Source organism: Phasianus colchicus, chromosome 22, assembly GCF_987193195.1.
Source record: "Phasianus colchicus chromosome 22, bPhaCol1.hap1.1, whole genome shotgun sequence".
Classification (NCBI taxonomy): Eukaryota; Metazoa; Chordata; class Aves; order Galliformes; family Phasianidae; genus Phasianus; species Phasianus colchicus.
This window is the reverse complement of record NC_143457.1, coordinates 6,645,843-6,657,008: the sequence shown is the minus strand read 5'-3', so window position 1 is coordinate 6,657,008 and position 11,166 is coordinate 6,645,843. Positions and strand designations below refer to the sequence as shown.

At 50.3% G+C, this 11,166-nt stretch overlaps 2 protein-coding genes across 2 annotated transcripts in view; one reads left to right on the top strand and one right to left on the bottom strand.

The window, feature by feature from the left end:
- Positions 1-2,216: 2,216 nt before the first annotated feature.
- DFFB (DNA fragmentation factor subunit beta) overlaps positions 2,217-11,166 on the bottom strand; it is a 14,487-nt gene continuing 5,537 nt past the window's right edge. The window contains exon 7 of the mRNA XM_090122824.1: positions 2,217-6,238. Coding sequence (XP_089978950.1) covers positions 5,947-6,238 — 292 coding nt within the window. The 3' untranslated portion in view covers positions 2,217-5,946. The remainder of the gene's footprint in view (positions 6,239-11,166) is intronic.
- C22H1orf174 (chromosome 22 C1orf174 homolog) overlaps positions 9,473-11,166 on the top strand; it is a 3,488-nt gene continuing 1,794 nt past the window's right edge. The window contains exons 1-2 of the mRNA XM_031613568.2: positions 9,473-9,904; positions 10,415-10,900. Coding sequence (XP_031469428.2) covers positions 9,851-9,904; positions 10,415-10,900 — 540 coding nt within the window. The 5' untranslated portion in view covers positions 9,473-9,850. The remainder of the gene's footprint in view (positions 9,905-10,414; positions 10,901-11,166) is intronic.

The window sequence follows — 11,166 nt, the reverse complement described above, 5'->3', positions numbered from 1 at the left end:
CTAAAACCACAGAGTCCAGATTGTCAGCCCATCCCCACCATGCTCACCAAACCATGTCCCTAAATTGAATCACGTCCTTCCCATAGAGTCATTTCATTTGGGAAGGACCTCTAAGATCCTCGGGTCCAACCCCAACCCACCCCACCATGCCCAGTAACCACATCCCCTCAGTGCCACATCTCCACAATGAACATCTCCAGGGACGGTGACCCCACTGCCTCCCCAGGCACCCAGTGCCAATGCATCACTGCTCTTTTGGAGAAATGTTTCCTATTTGAGGCCATCTCACATCCTATTGCTGGTCCCTTAAAGGACTCCTGTCTCAGCCTTGCCATGGCAACATGGCCATACACCAAGGACTGGTGAACCCAACAGCTCTATGAGCTCCTCAGCACAGGGTTGGAATAGCAGAAAACCGCTCATTTGCTTTCTGCTGCCCTCTCCATTTAGCTTTAGCATTTGTCTGTGTGCACCAGGGGTCAGCAGGACTTTTCTTACTCTGGGCGTAATTTCAGATTTAATTTTCAATGCCACTGATCTCCTCAAATCCCACACATCCACGTGCTGAGGTTTGCTGGCACGTGCTGGGGGCAGCCCGAGGGTGGGAGATGTCTGTGGGAGTGGAGACACCCAAATACGGCTCTGCTGGGGATCGCTCTGCCTGGAGTCTCAGGCACTGGTAATTATTACTCTTTTAATTTCATTATTCAGTATTGTGATAGGAAGCTTCACCTCTCATTTCTCTCTCCTATGCAAAACTCCTATTAGTGCTCTGTGCGATAAAACCGTTCCCCACCCTGCAGCTGAGAGCTGATACAAACTGCTGCTCAGCACCACAATGCCATCACAGCTGCTCAGCACCTGCAGCTGTCCCTGCCCAGACCACCCCAAGCGAGTTGCCCGGTGCTGTTTGATCTGCTTCCAAAAAACAAAGAGGGAAGCTTCCACTTTGCCTTTCTTATGATCCATAAAATGCTGCTGGAGGCAGAGACAGCTGCTGCTATAAAAAGTTATGGTTTAGAAGAAGAACTTCCAGTGGTAGCACAGGATGGCTGGGGTTGTGCAAGGGCTGTGCTGTGCTGAGCATCTCAGGATGGGATCAGCCTCACAATGGGCAGGAGGGGGTTAAAGGAGGCATCAGAGCACCTGATAGCCCTCAGGTACAAAGGTATAAAGAGCTGCAGGTGGGATTGTGCTCAAGGGTGGTTGCTAGGGGCTGAAAGGTATTCCTAGGGCCAGGATGGGACAGGTCTGGAGGTGAGGCTGTTGGAGTGGCGCTGGGAGGGCTCCCCATCTTTGTATGAGGGGAACAAGCAACTCCCAAGCTCTCATCCCTGTTCCATTGCCTTGTTCTGCTGCTTGAAAGCTCTATGCCCTACTTCATCATTTGAAAAGGGGAGATATGAGGAGGGAGGGGGTGCATGGGGGATGAATTACAGCTGCACCTTGGGGCTGTGGGTGCTACAAGCAATGGGAGCGCAAAAAAGTAATCTCCAAACTGGGAGCTGGTTCCTTCAGGTTTGCAGCTGCAGGAACACAGCAGGGCACCTCTCCTTGTGGCTGAGATGCAGCCAGGTGAGCCTGGTACCTGTTAGTGCAGGGCATGGTGGGCAGCACAGTGTCACCATGGCCCTGATGATGCTCACAGTGATTCCACATCCCTGCTTAACAGCAGTGTTTAAGAAGAGGAGTTGCCATGACAACTACCAGCTGGGTTTGTGCAGGGTTTGGGCCGTGCAGGCGTGGGCAGGGCACGGTGCTGTGATGCTCTGCCCTGCTCCGGGGCAGCGGCCGTGTTTTTGGTGCTGTATCACCCATGTGTGCCTTCACCCCAACCACCTGGTGCTGCAAGGGTTTGCAAGAGCCAGAGGCTGATTCAGGGCCGGGCCCTGAGAATTAAAACAGTTCCACGTTGCACCCACCATCTTGCATGGTGCTCACTGCCCGCAGCTCTGAGCGCTGCAGGACACACTCTGGGTTCCTCCAGCAAACAGCACTGAGCCTGCAGGCTCCCTGCAAGGGCTCACAGCACTGCACGCTCCTTGCTAGCAGGATCCAGCCCTGCAGGGCAGCTCTGAGGTCGATGGCAACATGGGGTGCCTGCTCCTTTCAGCTGCTGTTGGCCACCTCGATGGCTTTGCTGCTAACAGGGGCTGGTAGCAATGAAAGCAGCCCCCCGACGGGTGGGGTTTTGGCATTTCATCTCAGTTACAAAATGAATAATTTATACAAGCCTTTATTGGAGCCCAGAGTTATACAACAAATGTTCCGTGTGAACATGCTCACATATTTCAATGTTAATATCTCTCCAGCGAATTTCCTGGCAGCCCAAACCAGGCTGGGATTGCCACATTGCTTATTTACGTAAAATATCATAATCTGGCTTTCATTTGCATTTCTGAAGTGCCATCACAGTGGCTGGGAGCACGGAGCCCTGCCAGCTGACTGTGGCTCTGGGGCAAGACTAAACGCAGCCCATCTCCTCCCTTTAGGTATTTAAAAGCCTCTGAGAAATGCACATAGGTCTTCATTCCCATTCTATGTGTTCAGGCCCTGTTTTACGTACAGTGCTGCAGCTCCAGTTCTATAGGGATGCTCAAGCCCATCCCAACATGGCTGTGTTTTCTTCCGAACCATTTGCTGCTCAGAAGATTTCTGCCTCTTGGTTTCAGTTCTCCTTCCAGAAACTACACATCACTTAAACTGACTTGAGTGTAATGATGCAAATGCAGGAAGCAGGTAATTAGTCTCTGGAGGGCGGAACTGAGACTGAAGCAATGAAATCGTTCTGGATGGATCCAACTCCACCAAACTCAGAAAAGCAGAAATCCCCCGAGGAGCAGAGGGAGGGGCAACGTGTGGGCTCTATTCTATGGAACTGGGCCTCCCTGCCCACCAGGAGTGGGGCAGGAGAGGGGTGGGTGTGAGTGGCCCTCGGTGTTCCACCCAGAGGTGCTCAGACAACAGCAGCAGCAGCCTTGGAGTGCTGTGCCTGCCTGCAGCCCGGCTGCAGATGAGCTCAACGGGAGCATTTCCAATGAAAGGTGGTGACGTATGAGGAGAAATAATTAAGTATCGATGGCAAATACTTGCAGACTTGGAGCAAGTGCTCATATACCTGGCAGAATTGTTTTAAAGAAAGCTTATCATGGCTGCTGTCGCTCCTTTTGCTCCTTTTTCATATCTTTCTCCCTTCAAATGGATATGAGAAAGGAGTCAATTTCACCCCAAAGCAAACTTGGCAGCACTTGATGTGTTTGGGAACTGTCTGGCCATGCCACTGTCTGGGTGCACTTAGCAGATGGCCATTGCAGTGCTGCACCAGTGCTGCGCTTCCAGGGGAGCAATACATTGCTATTCCCCTGTAATTGCCATCGCACACCTCGGTGCTGCTGCTGGAGCAAGGAATGGTTCTCCACGATGCACTGGGGACTGGCAAAGCTGCTGGCACAAACAGGGTAATGAATGTTGGATAACTTGTATTGTTTCACAGACTGAGCTTAAATATTGAAGGAGCAGTATCCTCGTATCAGAGAGGGGCTTAAAGCTATCTTAAATCTAAGGCATGTTTTCCTCTCTGCACACAGGGATTTGCATGGGGACCTCACTTCAGCGTTAATGGGATTTGTGAGCTTGGAACGTATCCTAATGCACTGCCTCCCCAGTATCTCTTGTCTGAGTAAAACGAGTTTGAATTTTTCATCTTAATTGCAGACCTGTGATCTGGAGTAGATTTTCTTGTACTGAAAAGCATCAGCTTTCAGACCTGGCAGAGACATGTCCCCATGCACTGTGTGCCCACGTCCCACCGCTGCTTTGCCCTGCAGCAGCCACTTAGCCAGGAATCTCCCAGTGCTCCCTGCAATGCTCCCTACTGTGCACAGCCCAAGCGAGGCCATTTGTATGGAGTGTTGTGTTTGCTGCTCTCTAGGCCAGCACTGACACCAGGGCTATTCCCTGTGCTTCCCCTCCTCTGCGCAGAGCCACATTTCGGGCTCTTGCTGTTACTGTAGGAGCACTCTGTAAAGTTGCTGCTGTAGTGGAATAAAAAGTTATCACCAACCCCGTAGGGATCTGGTGAAGATGCTGGCACGAGAAGAGTTTGTAATGAGCTCTAAGACATATTAATGAAGAGAAGTATAATTATTATTGCTGAGTTCAATTACAGCCCCTGGATTACAAATATTCTCCCAGAATCCCTCAAGAAAGAAATGCATCTTGTCTCTGCAATTAAATAAACTGCATATCAAGGGGAAGGGAGAGGATTAAACTACAGAAGGAGAAATTGCTTCTGCTGGAGGCTGGTGGCCCCATCCTCCCGAGCAGCTCTCGGGGCTCTGAGCGATGGATCCCTACTGAGTGCCTGCACCAATGTTCTGATGGGATCTCAGCCCCAGGACTGCACAGCTTCTCCTTAAACACCGCTTCCATCTGCGGGGCCGTCTGTGGGAACGACAGCACTGCTGCTTGATGAATTCTGTCAGAGCCCAATATCTGAAAGCTCTCTTTGTGCAGCCTGATTGCTGTTTCATCTCTCCTTGCTAACTTGCTTTACACACCGCTGCAGCGCTGCCTTTTGATCGTTCAGGCTGCAGGAAGCGTGTTTGTGCTGCGAACCCCGCAGCTCTGTGACTGCACCGTGCTATCCATGGGGAAACTTTTGTCCAAACAATCTCTAATTCCCGAAAGATAGAGAGCTGCCGGCTTCGCTTTCTAGAAGAAATGGCAACAAGGAATAAACAGTTTTATTCTTCTGCTCGTGGGTGGTTTTCTATTCACACATCCTCATATCAAATCCAGTTGACAAAAGGGGCTCACATTGTGTGCCACATGGCTTCTGGTCGCCTGATGGACACCTGAGGGGCTGATGCTCCACCCTGATGGGTGAACTGGACAAGGGACACTCAGCAGGAAGGAACTGCTGCACACAGACTCTGCCAGGCCCTGGGAGAGGAGCAGAGATACAAGGCAAGGCACAGCAGCCCTTCTGCAGGCAGAAGGTGCCTTCATGCTGTAGTGTCATCTGATGGAGCTGCTCTGCCAGAACAGCTTCAAAAGAGTGCAGAGGATATGCACCACTGGTTTCTTAATGGAGGTGATGGAGGCATGCTTCCATGCAAAAAATATTTAAACAGATTGTAATGAGGATCTGACTTCATTACGGAGCCTTGTAGGGCTGATGACTGAATTGCTCCTGTTGCACTCAGGTCCCCAGTTGGAATGAATGCATGAGCACGCAGCACTCGAGGACACCAGAGCAGTTGTCTCAGTGTGAATCTTGCCAATGGTACAATATTGCTTGCTGTTGCATGAACAGAACATGTCTCCTCTGATTGTTTTTCCCTGCTCTTCTGAGATAGACGCTGTTTGAGGAGCCCCGCTGGTGGAAGGTCTTCTCAGAGGAGCAGACACAGCTTTTTACACGAAACCTCTGACATCAGGAGTGGAGGGGATAGAAAACCAACAGCAGATTGCCTTGCCGATGAAGCTCAATCCTTTCTGAAAGGAATCTGTGAGACTTGGCAAAAGTCTGCCTCAGCAATCCATTCCATGGTCCCATTCCATGGTGTTTCAGCTGTAATTGTCCTTTTTTAATTTGGGGAGCTACTGAGCTGTAGCAATATTCCCCAAGCAGCTTAAACTCCCACTCCTGTAAGATACCAGGGAAGAAGATTCCTCTCGATGCAAATCATGATGGGTTTTGCTCTGTTAAGGCACTACCTGGCCCAGCACCTGTTCTCAGACCAGCTCTGCCCATGGGGTCACTGCTCATCTGCCCATGCATCAGGAATTCTTAAGAGCCAGGAACAAAATTGGCGAGGCTTTATAAACATCATGTATTGAATTATCACAAGCTAAGTGACAGAAAATGAACAAGAGTTAATCACATGACAGACAGGGAGAACATCTCTGTGTAGCAATCATTTCAAAGGCAAATAGAAATATTTATAGGCTGAGGGTTGCACAAGTTGCCACCACGCACTGGCAGGAGATGTGCTGTGGGTTTGCTTTAGGATGGGGCTGCAGCAGGCGTGTGGGCATGGCTGTGCTGAACGGCAAGGCTCGTCCCAAGCTGGGTTCAAAGGGATGTGCTGGGTACAATTCTGCAAAATAAGTGCAGAATGTAAAACATGCTGGTGATCTTCTATTTCCCAGCAGTTGCAGACTGGCCCCTGCTACTCTGTGCGCCTGGCAGGGACTGCTCGTTCTGGTGGGAGCAGAACACACTTGCTGGTACCTGCAGAGGATAAAAGGGAAGAGATGATTTGTTCACATCCCAAAGCAATCCCTGCAGGCAGATTCAGAGACAGGTTTCCAATTGCCTCCATTCAGAGACACCAAGCAGGCTTGTGAATCCTGTATATTTTTAGCAGCAGCATAATATCAGTGGAAATCTAATAAACTTTGCCATCAAATATTTATCCCATTACACCGGCTTAAGTAATTCAAGCTACTGAAATCAACACAGTGTTTTTATTTTTAATGAGCCTGCTGTAAAACAGCCTCTTCTATCATTGTCAGGTGTGCGTGGAGGAGAGGTACGTCGGCTCAAAGCGCTTTTAATCTCCCCGAAGAAACAATGCTAAATAATGGAGAACGTTTACCAAAACGCTGCGTATCGCTGGGAGAAGAGCTAAGCAGGGCTGGGTAAGGCTGCAGCTCTGTGCCCAGGGCAGAAGGGCTGCCGTGTGCCTTGCAGGTCTCGGGTCGCAGGCAGTGACAGTGGGCAGGAGCTGCGGTTCCCACAGCATCTCCGGTGGAACAGTGACCCCCAGCGTCTGCAGCCCCCCACCCGGAGGAGACGACTTGTTTGCACGACTCTTAATGCAGCTATTAGGTGCAATCGGAACAAAATGTTGGTCTGCATTGTGGCAGCGATTCTGGGCTGCCGCAGCAGCGTAATCACACCAATTACTGGTTGCAGCAGACTGGTCCCAGTGGGGTGTTTTGTGCTGGGAGAGATTTACTCGGGTTTTGTGAAACACTTTAAAATATCCACGTTGCTCGGAGCTGCTGGAGCCTTTGGAAGGGAATGGAGCTGTGGGCAGTGCCTGGGGAAGAAGGCTTTGCCATACAACCACTTGAAACAGCTACAAAAGTCAGGTGTTTGCACGAGAAGCACCTGCCACTGCAGGCAGCTCCTCTGGACTCTTGAGTTCTTACATCTGCCTTAAGGGTTTTCATTAAAGTAATGAGTTTCTTTTCTGGCAAAGCCAGTGTACTGTTTTATTATCTCCATTATTATGCCATATTCTGGCACTCTGCATTTTGTTCTTGATAAGATATTAGAAAGAAATCTAAAATAAGACTCAGAAAGGTTTTTCGTGTGGCAAGCATAATATGCAATTACGTGGCATGGGTTTCCTGTTGTTTTTTTTTGTATAGCCTCTCTGGTTCCTGGTGTGAGTATTTCTAAGTAATGAATACAGAGGTGTTTGGATTGGAGCAGTGCATAGGCACTCAGGATGGCATTGCTCAGGGCAGCAGGTGTCAGAGGGCTGCAGGCTCCCTTGAATGTTTCAGTTCTGGCTGTGTTATCAGCTCATCAGCAATTCTTCCAGGAGACAGTGGCTCCGGGAGCCCCAGATCAGCACTTCAGTATTCACTGTCATTACCTGAGTTGGCATGACAACATTGCGGCGGTGCAACTGGGAAGAACGATGGGGAAAAGCTGTGTCTCCAAAGCTCAGCTAAGCCATCCTACTGGAGCTGCTCTGCAAGCAGGCTGAGGGCAGAGGGACACTGCAGCCCAGATCTCACTGTCCCAGCTGGGAGGCGGTGCATCATCATTCTGCTTTCTCCCCAGGTGCTGCTAATGAAGAAGAATGAATGCAGCCACTTGAGCTAAAAATAACTTTTCCATAGCAGGAAAAGACCAGTCCGTGCTCCTGCTGGATGCTTGGTTAGTTTGATAGATCTCTCATTCAACAGTTTGCAGCCGTTACATTTGCAGGCAACATTATTTTTGGCTGCTGTCCCTTGCATGTCACTAATGTTTAACCAAATGAACTTGCAGGATTATAACAGACAGAGACACTGGTGGAAGTGACAGGCACAGAGACAAGTGCTGCAAGAAGCTAATTTACACATCGAATTTCACAGCCCGAGCCTCCCTTCCTGCTCAATAAGCTCATCAGCTGCTGCTTCATACCCGCCAGCCAGCTCTCATAAAAACGAGGGAGCTCAGAAAATGGCTTTTTTTTTTTCCTTTTTTTCTTTTTTTTTTTCCTTTTTTTCTTTTTTTTTTTTTTGCCTGCCTGCTTAGACAACAGATTCTAATAAAAACCACTTTTTAATATGGTTGAGGCTAAGTCCTCTTTTATGTGGAAATGTGAATTTAATGTAAATAGTTTGCGCTGCTCTTCTTCTCTTTAAGGGCTTGTTGGCTGCTGGCAGCTCTGTGCAGTCTTTCAAGGCACTCCAGAGGCACTGAGCTCTGAGATGTGGGCAGATCTCTGAGGGGGTTCTTGCTGCCTCTCCTGGGGGCCTCTCTGCAATGGACGTTTTCTCAGACAGCAATCAGAAAATGCAACATCTGCCGTTGTGAAATTGCCCCCATTTTCCCATGGAGGAAGGTTGTTATTGAGGAAGAACGCAGTGCATGGGATCCAGGAGCTTTGCAAAGAAGCTTTACAGGTTGATGGCTGGACTTGACAATCTCAGAAGTCTTTCCAACCTTTATGATGCTGATTCTAAGCCCTGGCGTTCTGGCTTTGTCTGTGCAAGGTGTGCACAGACAAGGATGTGGATGGATGTGTCCAAGGCCACCTGGCTGAGTCTGGCACCTCAATGTTATGGAAACCATTCATTCACATCTCCAAAATCCTTTTTTTTTTTTTTTCTTGCTATTTTCACAGAGGAAATTGAAGCGGCAACCAAGCTTTCCTGCATCAGAAATGCTGCTCTGCAGCCAGTTCCAGTCTCTCCTGTTTACGAGGCAGTATAAGTTTTCACTGTATAATAAAAACAATCATCTGTATTCCTTGGCTGCGAGCAACAACACTGACAGTGGAGCAAGTTTTGGTGCTTTGGAGGAGAATATGAATCATCTCAGCCACAGAACAAAGCGCAGAAGACCCCTGAGCACTGAGCAAAGCTGCACAACAACGCACCAGGCCTGTTCTCCAACCTCTGCAGGCGTTGCGGTGCTGAGAAAAAGCATCCGAGAGCTGAATATCCTCAGATATTGCTGCCACATCTCTGAGGTTTAAACTGTTGCTCGTGTGGGTTTTTTTTTCAGGCCAGGATGCGCAGATGGGAATGTTATCTTCTGGATTGGGGTGGGAGCGCAGGTAGCAGCCCCAAACTGAGGAGAATTGTGGTTCTGAAGCAAGGAAGCACGTTATCCATGCAGAATTACAGAGATCCCCATCGTGTCCCCAAAGCACGCAGGGGCAGGGATGTGGTTTTGTGCTGTGGGCACAGCTGTAGGCTTGAGCTGCCCACAGCCATCGCCCCCCACGAGGCCACAGGAAGCTAATGAAACTCATGGCTCTCCTCACACTCCTTGAAGTTAAGGAGGGATTTGTGTTCCTGACACCATTCGTTTCCCAAGGGCTGGATCATGACCTTCCCAATGCACATCTTAGAACCAAAGCTTCCAGAAAGAAGGCGCTGGAAAGCTAAAGACCTGACGTGATTATCACCCGCACAGCCTGCACGCAAATTTATTTCAGTTTCTTTCCAGAAGAAACGCTCGGCGCTGCGTTTCGCCTCAACAAAAGGCGGTTTAACGTCCCGATGGCCCCGGATACCCGGCAGCCAGCGGCCTCTCCCCGCCCCTCCTGTGGGGAAGGGCGGCCCGCAGCGCGGCGCTCGCACCAGGCGGGCATCGCCGCCCCTCCCCAAGATGGCGGCGGGCGGGAAGGCGCGAGCCGGGGCAGGCGGCGGGAGGAGGCGGCAGGTGAGGGCCGAGCCGGGCTGCTGCCACGGGACGGGACGGGGAGCGCCCGCAGAGAGCTCGGGATGTGGAGGCCGTGCCGTGTTCAATGGCGTTGTGGTGGTAGCGGGCAGGCCCGGAGCGATGGGGAAGCGCCCAGCGGTGACGAGCCCCGACCTGCCTGTTACCACCCGTGTGCCTCAGTGCGTTGTGGGGTCTGAAATCAACTGCGCAGCGAGGCTGTGCTGTGTGGCTCCGTTCTGTGGTCTGTAGCGTCCCTGAATGGCGCGGGGATGGCGGTCAGCCGCGTCCTGCCCCGCTTTGTGCTCTGAGGAGCTGTTGGCCGTGAGCTGTGCTCTGTTCGGACCGCTTTATTCTCCCACTTGTGTTTCCCACAGCTGTGCTGGGGAGCTTTCACTCAGAGCTTCGTGCCCGGCTTCCCCACACGAGCTGGCTGCTGATGTGTTCGGGTGCTTTTGAACTTCAGGAGCTTCTCTCTCTTTTTTTTTTCTTTTTTTTTTTTCTTCCTAACAGACTTGTTCACACAAAGCAGCTGGGAAACGGCCCACCAAGAGGCTAAAATGTGAAAGAAACAGTCTGGTGAAGTCAGGACTGGAAGGCTGTATGTGTGGGGGTGAGAACCTTCCTGCACCTGAAGCACCTGCTGAGGGCTCGACTTCAGAAGGTACAGGAGATCACCAGGTAATTCAACGGGAAAAAAGTGAAAGCATCCCAGAGACGGGTGGAGAAAAACAGAAGGAAGGTGATGTTTCTTCAAAGCCGTGTGCAGCGAAATCAAGGAGTGCTCCTTCAAAAACAGAAAGCAGTGAGAATCTGCAAGATCGTGCCTGCAGGGAGGAGGAGAGCAGCTGTGAGAGCTTGCTTTTGGAAGGGACGGGCTTGAAGGATGGAGACATCCCTAAGAAACTAACAGAACTTGATAACAGTGCTTTCTTGGATGACGACAGTAACCAGCCGATGCCAGTGGATCGGTTCTTTGGAAACATTGACTTTATGCAGGTAAGAAAGTCTGCCTTTAACGCTGTGTACATTTGGACACGTGATGCCTCCATCTTTTTTCTGTTTAATGAGTGTTGTGTTAGTGGGAGCAGTGAGGATTCATTTGTGGAGGACTTTTATCTCCTCTGCATCCTTTTCAAGACTACAGAGGGAATGGCAGCCCTCACTTTGACCACGAGCAGTGGCTGGTTCAGACAGGCTCCATTTTGCACTCTAAGGGTTTATTCAGATGTCACTTCCATGTGTGTGTTAATGCCTCGTGTATG